At 40.9% G+C, this 20599-nt stretch overlaps 1 protein-coding gene across 1 annotated transcript; it reads left to right on the plus strand.

The window, feature by feature from the left end:
* Positions 1-934: 934 nt before the first annotated feature.
* ppp1r7 (protein phosphatase 1, regulatory (inhibitor) subunit 7) lies at positions 935-20406 on the plus strand. The gene is made up of 10 exons (XM_060834338.1): positions 935-1020; positions 2142-2255; positions 6450-6505; positions 8544-8609; positions 11490-11620; positions 14187-14349; positions 16825-16941; positions 17514-17618; positions 18642-18728; positions 19972-20406. The coding sequence occupies exons 1-10, from the start codon at positions 963-965 to the stop codon at positions 20146-20148; spliced, it is 1074 nt and encodes a 357-aa protein (XP_060690321.1). The 5' UTR covers positions 935-962; the 3' UTR covers positions 20149-20406.
* The last annotated feature ends 193 nt before the right edge of the window (positions 20407-20599 follow it).

The raw sequence follows: 20599 nt of genomic DNA on the forward strand, positions 1-20599 counted from the left end.
CTAAACCTGAAATTGAATGCTAATTTCAGTACCAGTGGACATGAAACTAACATAGTTTGTTACTAAAAACCAATCAGGGAAGGAAAGCTAACATTCTTCCTAGTTTGTCTTACGTGTCATTCCAGGCTTACAGCATTGTAGTTGACTTCTAACTGTCCTATGAAATGTGTGAGCTAAACTCAAGGACAGTTAGGGGTGGGCAACAAATGACGGCCTTTATAGTAACATCCACGTGCCATTAAAAAAAATGCAAGTTATTTTACATCTACATGGTGCAGACACAGATGGATACCGTCAACAGTGAACACAGAACCAAAATTCAGCAAATGCTACCTCAATGCTGTGAAAATTTTGAGACAATTTTGAATGAAAGTGGTAACTCCTGGCATTGACTGCAGTTTGATATTGACTGAAATCTTGAATTATCTGCAGCCAACTCCATTGACTCCAGACTCAAAATGTCTACAGCCTTTCATTGGCTATATTTAAATCCAGATTGGCAATAAGTGCTGCTTACAATGAACTGAAATATTGCATTCACAGCAGACAGGTATTAACTGCAATATTGCATTGGCTGCAATTTCGCATTAACTCCGGCTTGACATTGAATGTAATATTGCAGGAACTATAATATTGCATGGACTGCGAATTGTGGTATTGCAATGGGCTGCAGCCCGGCATTAACTGCAATTTCGCATGAACTGTAATATTGCATGGAGTTACAGCCTGGCATTATCTGTGATACTGCACTGACTGCAGCCGGCCAGTGATAACATTCACCATCACCATCAGGCCATGGCCAGGCTGACACACGCATGCGGGCAACGACGCCGCGGCACGGCGCTGGCCCCGCCTCTGGTCGACGCGTATTGGCCAATGCCGTCATCCCCGCCCTTCCATTGGAGGAGGGAAGTTGTCAATCCACAACGGGAACTTCCGGTTGTTTTGGGGCGGAGTAAAGAATGGCGGAGAACGGAGGGGAGCAGCAACAGCAACATCAGCAGCAGCAGGCTATGGAGAGTGAGTGAGGGGGGAGAGAGAGAGAGAGAAACGGAGGAAAGAAGGAGAGAGCGAGTGATGGGTGTGGATGGAGAGTGTGGGAGGAGTGGGATTGTGAGGGCCGAGGTTGGAAAAGTGGGGATTGAGTAATGAGGAAGGGCGGAGTGAGAGAAGAGTTAGGGAGGGAGGGAGTTGGATGAAACTGGAAGGTCTAAGGAGAGGACAGGGGAAGAGAATGGGGAGGGGTGAGGGAGAAGGGGAGGCCCTGTAGGGTCTGAAGGGAAGGGGGAAAAGAGGTGATGTGGATGGAGAAGGGTGGCAATAGAAGAGAAGGTTGGGAGGGTGAGGTGTGTGTGTGTTGGAGGGGGAATGGACAGCAAGGGGGTAAAGAGTGGAGAGGGAGGAGAAAAAAATTAGGAGTGGAAGGCAGGAGGATGGGAAGACGGAGGAGACTTTGGGGACATGGTGCTAAGGATGGGTGGTGGGGGAAGGATGATGGTTGTGAGGGAGGGAGCAAGTGGAGGGACTAAATTGAGGGTATTTGAGGGATGGTAGGAGGTGACTGTAAAGGAGATGTGGTGAAGGATGTGCAGACAGGTAGGGAAGGATGGCATTCAGAGGGTGCATGGGAGTGAGGATGGGTGATTGAGTATTTGGAGAATGGGGTTGGGGTGGGAGAGGATCTTGAGGTGTCTGTTTTGGGTTATCCTGGAGGTGGTCGAATGAAGAGTTGCTGCAAAGGGGTGGGGATAGAAAGTAGGGAGTTCTTGGAGTAGAATGAGGTCAGGAGCATCACTGGCTGTTGAAGAGCATACAAGGGAGGGTATGAGGTGCTGGGTCACATCAGTGCACGTGTAGTGCTGAGGAAGGGATTGTGAGGATCTCTGAGGAAATGAGTGAGTGTGCAAAGCCGAGAGAGGGTGCTGAGATTAGGATGTGCATGTGTGGAAAGGATAGCATTCAGGGTGATGGAGTTGGGCATGGGAGGTTGAGTAAGGGACTCTGTGAGGTAATGGAGTGATTTGGTGAGGGAGTGTGGAGAATGGGGGAGAGTGACTGAGGGAGCAGCAGCCAAACTGATTGAATGCTTACTGGATAACATTTTCAAAATGAAATAACAATCACCATATCATGTTTGGTAGTTGACAGACGTGCGGAATCTGAAGAGTCTGGTGATGAAGAAGGGCGAAAGAAAGGGACAATTGATGAGTTATCCCAGAACATAAGATTGAGGGGAACTGGAGGGAGCGCATCAGGTACTGAACTTATGTAGTGTTATGTTTGGTGCATTTAGAAAGCTCCAATGGCAAACAATGGATTTGTTTCAAAATTCCATCTTGTTGCAATCAATTGCTATTATTTCCCCCTCACTTGAAGTATGACATTAGTGTGGCTGTCCTGGGGCACCTTGGCATATCTGCCCACCCCACAAAGGCATTTGTTTGTGATGTAATATGTTATTACCTATCTTTTCCTTTTTGCCTTTATCTGGCATTTTCCAGCTTTACTTTTCTTGTAAATGTACAAGAGAAAGGGCAGCAAGTTCTGGGTTTAAATTGCTCTCCATCTTAAAATAATTTTTAAAAGTTTAGAAATTAAAGGTAAAAACTGGCAATGTGAAACAAAAGAATTTACTGGCTCCAGCAGAGTCTAGAAAGAAAATAATCTTGTTATAGTTTGAGGAGTTGTTGCATATGTGCAATTTATAAAGAATCAGAAGAAGTCATTTGGACTTTGTGCTAACTTGTTAAAGATGCTACAGTAATCCTGTTTTCCTGTCATCTTCCATTTCTATGCAATTTTTTTTTGTCACTGAAAGTATTTATCCAATTCGCTTTTGAACCATGCTCAGTGATTAGCACTGCTGCCTCACAGCGCCAGGGATCCGGGTTTGATTCCACTCTCGGACAACTGTCTGTGTGGAATTTGCAAAATCTCCCTCTGTCTGCGTGGGTTTCCTCCGGGTGGTCCGTTTTCCTCCCACAATCCAAAGGCGTGCAGGTCAGGTGAAATGGACATGTTAAATTGTTCAGGGATGTGTAGGTTAGGCTCCGCCTGATCACGTTGAATTTATCTAAGTGCCCTGTTATAATGTTTTTAATAAAGCTTCTAACATTTTCCCCATGACACACGTTACAAGTAATTGGAGATAGACAAGAAGTGAAGCCTTGCCAGCAATGCTCACATCTGAATCAGAAAAAAATTAAAGCTCCACATATATAAGATTAATAAGCTGTAAAATGAGTAGGGTAAGAACAGGCAGAGCTGTCCCTTGTGGGTTGCAGGGTCCAGGGAAAAGTTGTGCTGTCTCCTCCTCACTCCAGGAAATCTAGCTTTTCCATCCATTCCATGTGCAAAGTTCCAAAGTCTGCAATTTAACTTTGCCATGATTACCATTCACCACTATCTGTTATATATTCTCCTTATGCTCCTTGTGTGTTATTATGGCAGAGTTCAAAAAATTCTTCATAACTGGTCAGCTTTCTTTCGATGTCATGCCGGTAAGGTCACAGAGTATCATTTGTACTTGTTCAAAGGTCACCCTCAACCTGACTTCTGATTCCAGTCACCCTAAGTTGCTCTCCCTAGGGCATAATTCTGCAAGTAGGAAAGGGCATGTACAAGACTGGAGAAATTGTGCTTTTGTTTTCTATGTTTCTTAGCAACAATTGCAATTAGTGAAGTGGTAATTGATCACTTTTATTGGATTGGCAATGCTCAAATAGCTCCTGTAGTTCAGCATTTCCTGTCTTACAATGATGAGAAGCTACAGTGATACCACAGTTATGTTTACGAAAGGAAAGTATTTAGCACAGCTTGAAAGTTGCTATTGCAGTTGAAAGGGATGGTGATACCTGAGATATGGAACAGCTGGCTTGCAATAGACAACTGAAAATAATTTGTTTGCCAAAACTACCGTGGTCCAAAGTTATGTGAAGATTTGTATGAGCCAACTTAAGTCTTTTCCATTAAAACTGTCTTTTGCCATACCAAGGGTAATGTACCATCAATCTTAACATGGTGCAACATTAATGACCCATTCCTTCAACTTTCTTCAACAAGATGAGTCAACTTTTATACTAATTTTTCCTGGGGCATATATTGATATGATGCGTAAGCAATCTGAATTCTCCTGTTCAGTTGCAGCGTGCACCTCATTTCCAGATATGTCCATGTATGCAACATGTTTCTGCCATTTGGCAATCATCTTGGTTCTCTATTCACAACCTGTCTGGTGCTTGGCAATGCAGGTTTATCGACTATTTGTCTTGGGATGACTTGCCTGTTTGTTTTGATACTTTTTTCCTTCTAGAGAGATAAAGTTGAAGGAGAACTGTTGAGACAAATTACTGAAGTTTGAAATACATAAATCTATTCTTTATGCAGCAGCCAAAGTCACAGGTCTTCTGTACCATATAGTTCATAGTAGATCAGACATAAATTTACACCAATCTTAAAAATCTTTATACAAGAGATACTCTAAGGTATTCAATTATTGCAGTCACTTCTACCTTTGTGTGCAGGCGTGTTGCTTTCAGTACTTTTGGAGTAAGTAGAAGTGCCATGTTATAAATTTGAAATATTTCAAGTTAATTTTAAGGTACAAATTCACAATCTAGACAGTTACATTATAATATCACATTTAAGTAAAGTTGGCTGGGCAGTTTTGAGTTTTCTGGGTTAACCAAGGAACTCCTATCTAAAGGGAGGTTTGGCAGCTTTCTGAAGCTAGACAGTACAGACAAGCAGACTTGAAGATTATTGATACTTCCCAATGAACTGCAGCCAATCGATTATCTCCTTGTGGTTGTATCGTGCCGTCTTGGATCTGTTTGTCTATGTGCTTAACAAGAATTATTATTTATTTATAATTACTTAGACATGCTCCAGGTAAACGATTATGAACTGTTGGCACGTAAGTGCTAATTAAAACTCTAATCCCATTATCAACTCACCCTTGCACCCATGCATGCTTTCAGATGTGAAAGAGTGTGGGTATTATGGATGGAGGGAATGACAGGGAGTACAGGTCAGTGGTTCCTGAGATGAATTTTCTGATCTTGGGCTGGTCAGAACATTGATTCTTGGTCTTCCTTTTCCAGATGTTTCCATCGGTTTGCAAGAGGCACAAGGCTCACTTATAGAAAGTCTCTGAATTATAAATTAAAAGTCACAGTTTACAGCAATTGCTGAAGGGAAACTGAAGTGGTTCCATCAGTCTTAACCAAATTACCTAACTGTGCACTGCCCCTTTGTTCCAGTTTGTCTTCAACCACACTTTACACAGCTGCTTGTTCAAGTAGTGGTTAATCAGTGCTTAGAATGAGTGTCAGGTTACTTTCAGACCAGGTAGCAATCATTAGTTTCAAAAGTTATTTCTTCTTTTGCAATTAAAAATACAAGGGGAGAAAAATACATGGTCTTTATAGTAGGAACATGAGAAATGGGAGAAAGTATTGCACATATGATTCCTCAATCCTGTTCCATTTTTTTACAATTATGGCTTTAAGATTAATCTTCCCCATCCTCCTTCCAAACTTTCCTACCCTGATTTCACTCAGTGATGAACTATTGACAACCTTCTGGCTTAGAGAATTCCAAAGATTTGCAACCCTTTTGAAGTGAAGAAATTTATCCTCTTGATCCTAAGCGCTCACCTCTTCCCTTGAGACTACGACCATTTGTTCTTAAATCTTCCCTATCCAGGAAAGCAGCAACTTTTCCACTCAAGGACTTCCTAAACTGGGGTTGCAAGCTGAAAATTTTGTTCACCAGTTCCACTGCAGTAAGGCTGTTGTAGACATCCAAGCAAGGGCGTAGCAGCTGTGCTCCCTCTTTAATAGTCCCCTACTGTGTGGCCTTCCCTGCCCTTTGCTCTCTTGTAGGTCCTCCCTAATTCTCCCTATTAATCACCCCTCCAATCACCCAGTTTGGAAAATCTTATTGCTGCTAAATCTGGAAATTAAAAGATATTGCAGACATCTACAGGGGGAAGGAGAAAAAGCATCCCAGCAAGTGTGGTGACGTGTTGGATGAGGTGTACCCGTGCATTTGAAACCAGTAAAATGATACGTGGCATGACAGTGCCCATTCCTGCATTTCCATTTGTATGTAAATATTGAGACATTGTCAGTTTAGATCCAAACATGCTAGAAACATAATGGTTAAAGAAATTTGTGGGGAAGAAACTAAAACTGAATTGCGGAAGTAAACGCTGGATTTTACAGTCTTCCAGTTGTAAGAAGACTAACTGAGCAAGCCTGGCCAGGGAAATTGGGTCCCCATCTGCTGCTGGATTGTGATCAAGGATCTCAAACCCAAGTTTGCCTATCAAATGTTTCTGATTAAAATCTGAAGAGGGATGTGTAATTGTCTTTGGTTTCGTATTTCAGTTTGTCGATATTAATATTGACTCGGCTAATAAAACAAAATGCTAAATTCTATTTCAGGAGAGCCAGATACTCCAGTTGATATTGACACCATCATTCTGGATCCTGAAGCAGAGGTAAGTGACCTCTAAAAGGAATTTTGATACATTAAGAGTTGCAAGTACAGGTTGTTGGGGTGAATGGTACAGTTACTGTAGTTCATTGCTTTTGGTTGAGTTTGTCACCTTCATGTATATCCTGTTGTTGTGTGGCATTGTGAACCTGTTGAACTCTGGCAGATGCCCTTTCCCGAGGTTACAGCTCATGGCTGAATATGATCTCCTCTGGTTGAAGGTGTCTCTGTTCTCCTTCCCACTTGCAGCATCAAATCCTGTGGCATTGACACTGCTGCATTATTCACTAAGTTGCAGTTCAGGTGAAGGTGTTAATATTTACAAATCCCTGGAAGAGGCGATCAGGTCATTTGTGAATTGAAATGGCTAAGGTACTATTTTTCCACAAGCTAATTGGCTGATTCTCCATTCCATTTGCATTTGGGAGCTGAGCAATCCTGGTTATTACTCAGTGAAGACAGGGATCCTTGGTTGATTGGAACCACAGAATTGTGGCTTCCTTTTATGTGAGCAGGTGAATCAGTCGTGCAAATGCTGAACATTTATCTGATGATTCCCTGCACACAAATAGAGTTAGTTTTCTTTTATTGAAACCATTTTTCTAATCAATCTGTTCAGAGATGTTATTACCCTCCTCTAGAACAGGTGAGACTTGAGCCCAGGTCTCTCAGCCCAAGGGTAGGGACACTACACTGCTACAAAAAGTCAATCAGGGAGAGCTTCATAGCATTAGTTTTTATTGTACTGCAAATATGATTCTTGGTGAGTCCTTTCATTCATCATACCTATCTACATTGCACCAAATTTAAAATTCTACATAATGCATTAAGTAATCTATATCAGAAATTCCTTGTCTGTTGTTAATTGAATGTACAGTACCCTGCAGACAATGTGGCATTTCCTTTTGCATCCATGTGACCATTTCAAATACTGGGCTGCATTGTGTGAGCAAGGCAGAGTAAAAGATAAAGTAAAAGTGTGTGAAGTGCTGTACTCCTGTTCTGGAGTTCTGGAGAACTGAGTTTGAGACAGGAGACCTTGAACTCTTAGCTCTAAGGTGTAACTGCTATTGATAAATGTTTTTATTGGCATTTTATTTTCAAATCTATAGATGCTATCTTAAATTGTGGTGAAATATTGATGTAATTTGATTTTCCTTTTTGGAAAATTGTGTTCTAGTTTCAAACATTGCTGTCCAAGAGCACTCGGATCCCAGGTAAAATGCTTGGACTAAACTCTGTACCTGAATGTACCTTTGACCTGTTAGGTATGTAGAAGAATAACTAGCACCTGAAAGAAGGAAGGACTTTCACTTCTAATGTCTTTCACAATCCTAATATATTTCAAAAGCCTTACGACCCAATAGAATATTTGTTTTCTAACCAGAAGTGCTCTTACACTGAATGTTTTTTTTCTGTCACCAAATCACCTGCCAGTGGAGTATTTGAAATATTCCCTATAATGCGGAAATTACAGCATTCAATTTGCTCACAAAGTCCAATGAAAAAAGATATGGTAATGACTAATCTGTGCTAGTGATGTAGTTTGAGGGATTGATGTTGATGGGGATTTTGGAGCCAGTTATCCTGCTCTTTAAAAGGTACAGAAGAACCTGAACCACAACTTCTGAACTTTGGTGCCAGTGCTTTCAGGTGTGACACTACAGAGTAGTTTTGTTTAGGTTGCTAAACCAGGAAAAAGTTAATTAATTTTTAAACTCCTGACGCAGGCAGTCCCTCTGGGGAAGCAATGGTGCATTGCATGTTAAGACTGCCACTCCTTTTTAAGGCTTACTTTTCTTTATTTTGAAAGGTTTTATGATAATTTTAAGACTTTTTTTTGCAGGTTGTTGGCTCACATTACTGCAGTTGCTTGTAAATTAGTGTCCTTTGAAGTGATATAATTTTACATGCAATAAGTTGCCAATTAACCACAACCTTTCATGTTCTCTCCCATTCAAATTATATATTCCAAGTAAGCAGTCTTGGATAGTGGATTTTGGAGCAGTTTTCACTTCAGTGCAGCTTTTGTGCTTTTCTAGGATGTTGATCTCAACCACTGCCGGATTGGAAAAATAGAAGGATTTAATGTACTGAAGAAAGTGAAGGTGAGATCAGTTGACATCCCAGGTGTAGTAGTCCACTCTTGTACCACCTCTGCACATCTTAATTGTTTCTATTATAGCCTCTGGATATCTTACTGCTTCATGATGAACCGTAAAGAACCTCAATAAACTGTTCATGGCAGATGACTTGTCGTCATCTCTGTTTAAGTTCTCTTTCACCTCTGTATCCATTATATTCCCTGCTATTACTTAGCGCATGTATTCAGTGAAATGCAAGAGGTTAGATATTATGTTGGGAATTTTCTTGAATCATGACAGAAAGTTGACACTTAGAGCTCAACAAACTGCACATCAGAATATCTGTATCCTGAGGTCTAGCCTGGGTATTTTTGGAAATAAAAGTTAGGTTTTCAGTTCTGTTTTTGACAACTGCTCAGACCTGCCATTGCTGATGACATTTGAGTCCCCTTCACTCCTCCTAAAATGCAGTGACTGCAGTCGTGCTTGTGCCTTGGTGTGAAAAGCTAAGTCCATTGGTGAGCTGGCTGCTTCAGACTTGCCACATTGCAAGTTAGCCTACTTCTGGGGTTTATTCCTATTCCATTATTACCTGTTTATATTTCTATGTGCATCCAGCTTTAAGATCATTGCAACATTGCTGACAAGAGTTGGATATTTGAAACTTAAATTGAATTGATTTTTTTTGTTGCTGTGAAGATCGATCTTTGGCTGAATTTCTGCCTTTTACTGTATTTTGCTATGCGGTGGTTCTTTCCAGTATGTTAGGATGGTCTGCCAACTTCTGGCAGGTTTTTTATTAAACCGTACTGGTTGAGATCATTTAATTCTCTTGGTGTGTCCTGGCATTCCTGCAAAATGTGCTTTTTGATGTGTTCCATTGCCATCCTGTTTCACTGTGTGTGTTGCACATTGCTGGTCCAAGAATGGGTTCCAAATTTGGATCTCCTGCTGTCTGTTTTGTTTGAACAGGTCACCGCTCAGGAATGCAGGTCTCAAACTTGATGGTTCAATAGCCAGAAGCTGAAGCTGCCTCGTGTCCAAAAATTAAACCTGCCCTGGAAATTTTGCCTCGCAACAGGAATAAGGCAGTCATTTTGATGTCCAAATCAAGAAATATGCAAAAATCATTTCCCACCTAAAAGTATAGTCAGTTATAAAAGAAATGCAATAAGTCAACACCCACAATAGAATATAAAATTTAAAGAAATTGAAAGAACTGCAAATGCTGGAAAGCAGAAACAGAAACCAAAACAGAAGTTTTTGGAAAATCTCAACAGGTCTGGCAGCATCTGTGAGAGATTTAAAAATCCAGTCTTAATGAACTCTGATTTCTCTCCATGGATGCTATCAGACTTATCGAGATTTTCCAGAAGGTTCTGTTTGTGCGAGGGAAATGCAATTAGTAGTCTTTTGCAATTTGAGGTCTTGATTTTCAACACAACTAAATTATTGCTGATCTGCAGAGTGGTATGTCGAAGGAGTTGAAAGTTAAGGAGTAATGGTAGAACTTGTCCTCAAGCAAATGATTTTCCAAGATAAACAGGCTGACGTTGAATTGCGAAGGGTAAACAGTCTGTCTTGTGCTTTTAGTGTCTGAGTGTTATAGATTGTTTGATGCAAGGAAATGTGATGACAATAAAATCAGCTATGATTAAGGGGCAAGTTGAGTGACTTGTAATATGTATAAATAGAGGGATTTGTCAACCCGTAGTACAAATATGGTTAATAAAGCCTGGTCTTTGTTGATATTGGGTACAACAGCGTCAAACAGTCTTGAGATGCGTATCTTTGGAGTAAAGAATATAGTTGTTGACATATATAGTATCTTGAGAATTTGGGAATAGATACACAATGAGAATTTATTTGACATGCAACTTTGAAAGTAGAAAATGATTTTCTAAAGAGAGCTTGAAGAAACAAGCAAATATTGCTTTCTGTATATGGTTAGGCTAATCACTCAAACTAGGTGTCAGTAAAGTATGTTCGCGTCCTCAATTATCAAGTGTTTGCGCTTATTCAGACATACTGTACTGAATCAGATCAGAGGAGGTCGACAACTGACCTTTTCTATATCCTATGAGCCTGTGTGAACACTTACCTTAGCCAACATCGGCCCTTCTGTTCCTTATGTTTGTATGTTTTGGTATGTTGACTGAGTTGAGGGACATCAACAGTACTGTTGTCCTTGCACTTCTCTAACAGGTATGCCTATTTGTAATGGTTTCCAGAGAGATTCCTTTTTAATTACAAAAGGCACTCATGCTTGTTCGCCCACGTGTATATCCTATACTTAAGTCTTAAACTTCTGTTGGTGATAGACCTGTATCAGTGTAGCCTGGCACACAACATTCTATCTGTGCAGGCCATCTGGGGATTACACCAATACCGGTTATATTTTTACATCACATAATTTGAGGCTATTCCATTCCTTGAAGGCACCATATAGGACACACTGAATTGTCAATAATAGCTAGTCATTTTCATGTGTTTAAGGGATGAACAATTTAATTCACTGGCCAGTCAGCAAATCAGCGCCAGATTGAGATGTGGATGTGAGTTCAGTTTGATATTTTAATTGATGAACTATTGGAAAAGATTGAAGTTGTGTATATCAGGCAGTCAAAGTAAAGACTTTTTTTAAAAAATTGCATTTCTTCCATGGAATGTTATTTGTTACATTAATAAATCCTTCAACTGCCTACCAACCCTGTCCACACTCCCATGCATTCATTGCTGAGCATGCATTTTTTTCTCCCCTTGATGCCTGACATTTTGCTCTGGGTGTAGTAACACAACTAATCCAATTGTAATGTGTTTATAATAAATGTACATTTGTAGCTGGGTGTTTGTGTTTGGAATGCTGGCCTCTCAAGTGCTTCCTGGTCTCTGGGTTTATCCTAGGTACTGTGTCTTCGCCAGAATCTTATTAAGACAATTGAGAACCTTGAACATCTGATAACGCTCCGAGAGTTGGACCTGTATGACAATCAGATCCATCAACTAGAAAATCTCCAGACCTTAAAGGACCTTGAGTAAGCATTAAAACTAATGAAGTTTGTTTCTTTGGTGGTGATTCCAGTGCTTTGCTCTAGTTCTTTTGGTCAGAACATATTGTGTTATCTGGAGTAATCTAGTCCCTTCCAATTTCCCTGCTGTATTCTAACAATTCTATAAGTTTAATTTCCTCAAGCAACCATCCAATCTTGTTTTGAAATCATTAACCACCTCTGCTTTCACTACCCTCCAGTGCAATAAGAGATCCACTTGATGCTTACCCTATCCCTTCGCTTATCTCTTGTTTAAAGTCATAATTCTGTTTCCTATTTGTCCCTTAAGCTAAGGGGAACAACTCTTCTTTATTTACCTTATCAAATCCTGCTATGATCTTCTACAAGTGTCAAAGCTTCCTCTCAGTTTTCAATGGTACCATGGAGAGCAATTCTAGCTTACAAATTAAAAGCAAAATTCTGTGAATGCTTGAAATCTGAATAAAAACAAAAATGCTGGAGAACCTCAGCAGGCCTGGCAGCATCTGTGGAGAGGAGAAAGTGAGGACTGCAGATGCTGGAGATCAGAGCTGAAAATGTGTTGCTGGAAAAGCGCAGCAGGTCAGGCAGCATCCAAGAAACAAGAAATTCGACGTTTCGGGCATAAGCCTGAAGAAGGGCTTATGCCTGAAACGTCGAATCTCCTGTTCCTTGGATGCTGCCTGACCTGCTGTGCTTTTCCAGCAACACATTTTCAGCATATGTGGAGAGACAAACTGTTAACATCGAGCCCAATATGACTTCACAACCGAGGGGAAAGATTGAGAAGATTTTCCAGGTAGAAAAGTACGTTATCAAGAGATGGTTATAGAGTCTGCCTAGGGACCCAGGTGGTTTAAAGTGAGTGGGCAAAAAATAGAGTACAATGTGGAAAAATTTGAACTTGACCGCTTTGGCAGGAAGAGAGAAAGGCGTATACTATAAGTGGATAAAGATTGCGTGACTCAGTACAGAAAGGTCTTCTGGAGCATGTACGTGAGTCACATAAATTTAGTTTACAGGTACAAGTGATGAGGAAGGCAAATAGAATGTTGTCACTATTGCAAGGGGCATTGAATACAGAAGTAGGGATGTTTTACTGCATCTGTAAAGGATTCGAGTGAGATCACATGGAGTACTGTTTAGTTTTTGTCTCCTTAGATAAGAAATTATATCATTTCTCTGAAAGTACTTCAGAGAAGGTTCACATAACTCATTAAGATGAAATGCTTATCTTTAAAAATTTTGAACAGGTTCTGGAGTTCAGTTTGTTGAAACATAAAATTTCAAAAGATTTGGTAGAATGATGCTTTCAAGAGACAGTAGACTAAAGATAGAAGGTATAGTTTAAGGATAAGAGAATTCCCTATTAAATCTGATGAGGGAAATATTTTTGAAGCGTATCCCCCCCCCCCCCCCCGGACAATGGTTAAGACCAGTTCTTTAAATCTAGCTCAGCCTGGATTAAATGTTTGATTAACAATGGAGATGGGTCATGGGGCCAAACGGGAAACCGGATCCACCATGAATGTGTTCCGAAGAAGTCATGTCGGACTCGAAATGTTAACTCTGCTTCTCTCTCCACGGGTGCTGCCAGACAGTTTGAAGTTCTCCAGTATTTTCTGTCTTTAGATCAGACTTGATGTTGAATGATGGACCAGGCTTGAAGGGCCAAATGGCTTATCGTTGCTCCCATGCAGCATTCCCTCTCATTTTCTTTCCTGCTGCTTGGGTCTCCAAGATCCATGCTCAATTTTGATGTCTGGAACCAGTAGTCAATATTGCAATCCATGTACTAATTGTGCGCAGGACATGGGAGTGGCTATATGCACAGCTGCGCAAATTAGAGGGAACATTATCCTATGTTCTGGGCCTTATGAAGGTTCTGCAAAACCTTTTTTGCATTTGTCTCCAATGCCTCGACTTATGAAGCCCAAGATCCTGTATACATTCTATTTAATCTTTCAATGTGCTCTACCACCTTCAAAGAGATATGTAGTTGATCGTTCAGCTCCTTCTTTCCTAAAAATATTTTTGAACTCTGTCAAGCCATCAATGTTACCTTTCCTCATCCTTGAGGTGAAATGCATCACCTCAAACTCTAATGGCTGTTATCCACCCATTAAATTGACTTGTTTAGCCGTGTCCCATTGCAGTTAATTGATATCATGTTGACTCTTCGTCATCAAATCCAGAGACTTGTCATTACACATACCATGACAATTTCTCCTCCCACTAGATTACAGCTCTGATCTGTTCATTGTACCACAGATATAAAGTCCAATGATTTCTGGGGAATGGCCCCACACCAATTTGGAGACTGATTCCAGAGATTGGTGGAAACATAACAGATTTTACCAACAGGCAGCAGTTGTTTTTAAAGCACTACTTATTCGAATAGAGAAAGCCCTAAGGTTTCATGCTGTTTCACCATTGGCCTCATTTCTTGCCATTTTTTTTAAAGCTGTGTCAGCATCTCACCTGGAAACCCTGTCTGTGCATTGCAAACATCCGTACCTTGGTTGTGCTGTGGAATTGGAGTGATTTCTTGATACCTTTTGCTTCCCTGCAGGATTTTGGATCTGTCCTTTAATATTGTGCGGAAAATTGAGGCTCTTGAGTCTCTGACCAAGTTAAAGAAGCTCTTCCTTGTGAACAACAAAATCTCAAAAATAGAAAATATTGGTCACTTGGATCAGCTGGAGATGCTGGAGCTCGGTTCAAACCGTATCCGGGTAAGTCTAGGCTGGGATGGCCACTGGGGCAGAACAAATCCCAGGGGGGTATGTGTTCAGGTAAAAGGCTTAAGTGTCTAATGGAAATTCTGATGGCTTTACCTGAGATCACCTGGAACTCAAGAAACGCACCAGGTAACTAACAATGTACTTTCCTGCTACTAATGCACTGTATCTTTTAAACTACTGGCTGTAGGAAAGCCTGAGGACATTTTAAACTGTGCACTGTTGTACAGGAATTCAAAGATGCTTTTAAACAGTTGTGCATGAGGAGATGGTGGTGTTGGGATGTTTTGATTAGGTGCAGTCCTTGTGACGCTGCTCTCAATGACATTGGAAAAGGGCTGACCGGGATATACATCGGAATCAGAGTAGTACAACTTGGAAGAGAACTGAAACTTTCAGTTTGAGCCAGGAGAAATGTGAATGTGCGAAAATTGTATCTCAGTAACTCAGTTTTTGAAGAGGTAGCAGAAGGTTGATGAGGGGCAGGCTATTGATATGCTGTACATAGTCATCCAAACAGTGTTCAACACAGTCCCACACGATAGACACGAAGAAAGTTACAGATATGGAATAAAAGAAGCAATGGCAAAGTTGATACAAAATTCTTCAGGCAGTGAGAGGTTTGTGGTAGAGATCCCCAAGGGTCAGATTAAGAACCTTTGCTTTTCTTTGTCTATGAATAAGCTAGATCTAAGTGCAGCAGGTGGAAATTTCCAAATTTGTAGATGACTCAAAACTTCAGAAAATTGTAAGCTGAGAGAAGAATAATGTGAATTTTCCCAGCTTGTCAATACTCCTGGAGTAGGCACAAGGTGGCAGGCGCAGTTCAATGCAGAGAAGTGTACTGTGATTCAATTTGATACAAAGAACCTAGAAAGATAGTAGAAAGTAAGCAATATTAAATAATGTACAGGAGAAGTGAAACCTGGGTGCTTATGTACATTGAAGGTAGTAGGATGCTAGACAGAGCTGTTAATAAAACATGAAGTATTTTAGGCTTTATAAATAGGGGCGTAGAGTACAAGGCAGAGAGTTTATGATGAACTGCAAAGGTGAAATGTCAGCGGTAAGTTTGCAAATGACATGAAAATTGCTGTGGTAAAGAGCAAGAAGGCAGCTTCAGACTACAAGATGATGTAGATGGGCTGGTGAGATGGGTAAAACAGTAGCAAATGTAATTTAATTGGAGGATTAAAAAGGCAAGTGAGTTATGAGTGGTAGGATCCTGTGAAATACAGCAGATCAGAGAAACTTCGGTTTGCACATCCATAGATCATTGAAAGCAGTTGGACAAGTAGATAAGGTGGTTAAGAAAGCATATGGGATGCAGTTGCTTCTGCTGTAACATGATGGCTCCATGCTTGTGCAATCCCATGCTATAAGAAAATTGTGTAATCGCAGCACCATTTAAACTAATGGGGCCAGAATTGCGTTATAACCAGTTCACACTTCAGAAACAGTTTCCCCAATTTGTCAATCGTGTTATAGTGAATTCACATTAATATCATGTGTGTTACAGCAGAATGACTTGTACTTGCCTTTATTAGTTGAAGTATTGAACGCAATATCAGGGAGGTTCTGATGGAGCTGAATGAAATGTATATTAGGCCAGAACTGGAGAACTGTGTGCAGTTACGATCTCCACACTATTGGAAGGATGTGCTTGTACTACAGAGGATGCAAGAGGAGATTCGCAAGGACATTTCACCCGTGAGGAGAGACTAGAAAGGCTGAGGTTATTTTCCTTTGAGCAGAGAAGGCTGAAGGGTTACAATTGAGGGGCGTAGATGGGAAGAAAGCTTTATCCTCAGATGAGTCAAGAACCAGGGGAAATAGATTTAAGGTAAGGGACAGGTGATATGGAAAGAATTTGAGCAATTTTATTTTCATCCAGATGGTAGTAGGCATCTGGAACCCACTTCCTGAAAGGATGGTAGAAGCTGGAATCTTGATATTTAAGAAGTATTTAGATAAGCACTTGTAACGATGTGCTGTACAAGGCCGTGGGCCAGGTTGGTGAAAATAAGATTCAAGTAGATAGTCTTGAATCTGGTTTCCAGCATCTGCAGTCATTGTTTTTACCTTGGTGACTGATGTGGTGGGCCTTGTGGAAATCTAGAACTGGGAAGTACAATTTCAAAAGAGTTTCAAATGTCATCCATTTAAGGCAGTGATGAGCCCTTTCTTCACTCTGAGGATTGTTTGTCGTTGGAACTCTCTTCTCCAGAGAGCAATCAAGGCTGGATTATTCAACATAATCAAGGCAGTAATTAGAGTTTCGATCTACAAGGAGTTGAGGGTTGTAGGGGCAGGCAGGAAAGTGGGGTTGAAAAGATGCAAATTAAATTGGTCATGATCTTATTGAATGGAGGAGAAGAGCTAAGCAGCCATTTTTTTTCCTATACTCTATTCAGAGTCTCTAGTTTAGAAGACAGTGAGAGTAATCTCTTTTTAATTTATTTTTCACAGGTTATAGAAAATATTGAAAATTTGAAGAAACTCAGCAGCTTGTTTTTGGGTAAAAATAAAATCACAAAACTACAGAACCTGGACGGGCTGACGAATCTCACAGTCCTCAGTATACAGGTAATTGCTGACCCTCAGAACCAAGATATTCATTGTTCAGTGCATTGAAACAGAGCTGTTTCTTTGGAATGTTTCACTGAGCAATGCAAGACCGTATTCCTGTCTGTAAACCATATTTAGCTAGGTGGGCTTGTTACTGTGAGCTGTTGCTGGGTTCTTTTTTATCTCTTGAGTAAACTTGCCAGCCAATGGATGATCCAAAGTGTACCAGTTTGTACCACTCGTTTACCAGTGCTCTAAATCTGGAAATGTACGTTTTTATAAGGTTTGCCATTGCTTTGCCCTTTAATATACCAGGTGCCACAGAAACGTGTCTTAAATCTGCACCCAAATTTTCTGATGCCTAGTTTTTAATCATATACTCAACTGCAGCATTCGTGCCAAATTTGAAAACAAACTTATGGAAATCTTCAAAGTTTAGTTAGGAGAAACCTATTGATGGCTTTGTTCTGGTCAGATACACTGCTCAGCAGAGGTGAAGTTTCAGGGATTAACCTGCTACTGATTGCATTCGCTTGGCAATGCTTCTGCACAGCTAGTTGGTATTGATGCACTATAACCTTACCTTGCAGAGTAATCGGCTGACGAAGATAGAAGGTATGCAAAGTCTGGTCAACCTGCAGGAGCTTTATTTGAGTCACAACGGCATAGAGGTGATTGAAGGCTTGGAGAACAACGTGAGTCCCTGTTGCAGCATGTTAGTTTCTGTGCACTAATTAACACTTCGTGTGAGAAGAGTAGAACTAAAGCATTCAAAATCTTCAGACTGTACAATATCGTCAAACATTCCTTCACCTCCAGTTTGTGGTTAGTTCAGAATGTTGTACCAATAGATCGTGCATCTTATACACTGAAGTGCAGGTATACTGTTCAGGTGATGAGGTCTGTGAATGCAAGGTGATGAACTTGGGATCTGCTAAGGGCTTCACATCTCATGAAGTTCTTCATGGTAGTCACTAACGTAGGAAACACCGAAAATAATTTATACAGTGTCTGTCAAACAGCATAGCAATAAGTAATAATAGTTGTGTTTTGAATGGGGGGATAAATGTTGATCAGAAATAGCTGTCATGATGTTCCATGAGAGTCTCTGTTTAACCTCTCATCCTAAAGTTTGTGTCTCCTGACTCTGCAGCTCTGCCGCAATGCACTGATTGTTAGCCTGGATTATGTACTGAATTCTTTGATATGGTGGGCATGGTCCCGTTGTGTCCAGGCCAACAGTTGTAAGGGATGTTTTGACCTGAGGTGCGTGGCAAGTTTGTCTTGATTTTAAAATCCCTTTTTTTTTACCTTTCCTCTTGTACATTACGTGCACTATAAAATTCACTGCTCAGTCTATGTAAGTATCATGTTGCAATTGGGGTCAATGGAATTCATTAACATTTAATTGAGATGTGGTCATCACTGGGAAGACTAGTATAAGGTTGTGCCAGGTCTCCAGGGAATAGTGGAAATTGCCAGGGATCAGTGGTAAGCTTTTTCATGTAGCAAGTGTTTAGGATCTAGAGTGCATTGCAGTTTATGTCCACCGCCTTGCTTGTCAGAATAACCTCAAGGTCTTTCACTGAGTGCAGATCATGTGCCAGGACAATCAAAATTCCACAGTTTACCTATCACAAGCTGGTGTGACTACATCTGGTTTTCATGCTATCTATAGAGCCATGTTGCCTCATTCCTTGTCTGTTTCTCTGCTCCAGAAAAAGTTAACAACTTTGGATATCGCAACCAATAGGATCAAGAAGATCGAAAATATCAGTCACCTGACAGAACTTCAGGAATTTTGGGTAGGTTTATTTTAGTCTTGAATAAGCATTATGATACTGAAGGGTACCACCCCAAATTGGCTAAATATTTTAGAGGGATAGGCATATAGTAGGCACTGTTGTACACAGATTAACATGCATCTTGAAGAGTGAACTACAGGGAGCAAGGAAAAGGTGGAGGATTGACCACTAATTAATGGCGGCATTCCCATAATAAAGATGGACAACATAAAAGAGGCGGGATATTGCACTGGCACTTCACTGGAGACTCCCACTGATGATGTTAACTCATGAAGTACTCTCCTTCTCAACCTCTTCCCTCGTCTGAGGTGTGGTGACCCTCCAATTATATCACCACTGTCATCTCTCTCTAATGAGAGAGCAGCCATAAGGTCGTTTGGGACTGTGGTGACTTTACCCGGAATGGTTGGGTTGTCTTTTGAGGAAATCCTGGGCAGGCTGACGTGTAAGAATAAGAGGTGACTTGCTTGAAATACAAGGTCCAGGATGAGTGTAGTGGAGTATTCAAATGCACGTCCAATAAAAGTTTAGAGTAACCATTGAGTTGATGGTTAGAATGAAGCAGGTAATATTGTTGTACAAGCTCTGGGTCAAACAAAAGCCAAGACTTTCATAGTCTGGTTCACTCTGAGGAAATGGGTTTGGAGGAATTCATGCATCAGTCAAGGTGGACATTATTTGTTGGTCATCAGGCCGGAAGCCACATTGGAGGGATGTGAACAGTGAGGGGATCCAAGCCTGTAGGAACTGCTGAGCAGTGTGTGGTTTAAGAGGATGGCTGGTAGTTATTAGATTAGATTACTTAGTGTGGAAACAGGCCCTTCAGCCCAACAAGTCCACACCGACCCGCCGAAGCGCAACCCACCCATTCCCCTACATTTACCCCTTTTACCTAACACTACGGGCAATTTAGTATGGCCAATTCACCTGACCTGCACATCTTTGGACTGTGGGAGGAAACCGGAGCACCCGAAGGAAACCCACACAGACACTGAGAATGTGCAAACTCCACACAGTCAGTCGCCTGAGTCGGGAATGGCAGAAAGGCGATGCTTGAGGGGAGAGAGAGACATTACTAATATTAGCAAGCATGGGAAATTGTGCTGATAGTGCCAGCTAAAGATTTTATGGGCATAATGCCCTCCTTCCATGTTTATTTCAAATTCAGTTACTGGATAACCAATTACCTTCAGATTGACTGTCTGCCTTGTGTTTGAACAGTTTCTCTCCCTTGAATTTTCAGATGAACGATAATTTAATTGAGCACTGGAGTGACCTTGATGAATTGAAGAATGCCAAAGGTTTACAGACAGTGTACCTTGAGGGTAATCCACTGCAAAAGGACCCACATTATCGGCGGAAAGTAATCTTGTCTCTCCCCTCTGTACGACAGATCGACGCAACCTTTATCCGATTCTGAAAGGGAAGCAGCTTCTTATCACTGACTCATTTGGAGGAAGCTCCATGTGTTTTACTTGACTGAGGCTCTTAAAGTATTTGATAAAAGTACTAAATTATAGCTAAATAACTCGATGCATGATTTTGTTATTGATTCCTGTCTGACATCTTGTGTGCAGCAGCCTTGCACAATTTCTAAGGTGACTCATCCTTGGTTTGTGAGGGGCATATGAGTCTGTTTTGTTTTGTATGGAATGAATATTAAAGGCACTGAACTGCATGGATTGTATCCATTGTATGGTCTGCAATTCCAAGAGGAATGAAGAAGATGAAACATTCACTCATGTGGCGCATAATGGTCTCAGAAAAGTTAGTAGGTTACTTTGCAATGTGTATTGACTGCGACTTGTAACCAAGAGCTTTCCAATAATGGGCAGTAGTGCATGCTGCCTGTAATATTCTCACAGAATATA

Source organism: Hemiscyllium ocellatum, chromosome 13 (assembly GCF_020745735.1).
Source record: "Hemiscyllium ocellatum isolate sHemOce1 chromosome 13, sHemOce1.pat.X.cur, whole genome shotgun sequence".
Classification (NCBI taxonomy): Eukaryota; Metazoa; Chordata; class Chondrichthyes; order Orectolobiformes; family Hemiscylliidae; genus Hemiscyllium; species Hemiscyllium ocellatum.

Coding starts and splice junctions, on each gene's coding strand:
- ppp1r7 (XM_060834338.1), top strand. CDS start 963: ATGGCGGAGAACGGAGGGGAGCAGCAACAGCAACATCAGCAGCAGCAG. Junction 11,621..14,186: donor CAGACCTTAAAGGACCTTGA/GTAAGCATTAAA, acceptor GCTTCCCTGCAG/GATTTTGGATCTGTCCTTTA. Junction 14,350..16,824: donor TCGGTTCAAACCGTATCCGG/GTAAGTCTAGGC, acceptor TATTTTTCACAG/GTTATAGAAAATATTGAAAA.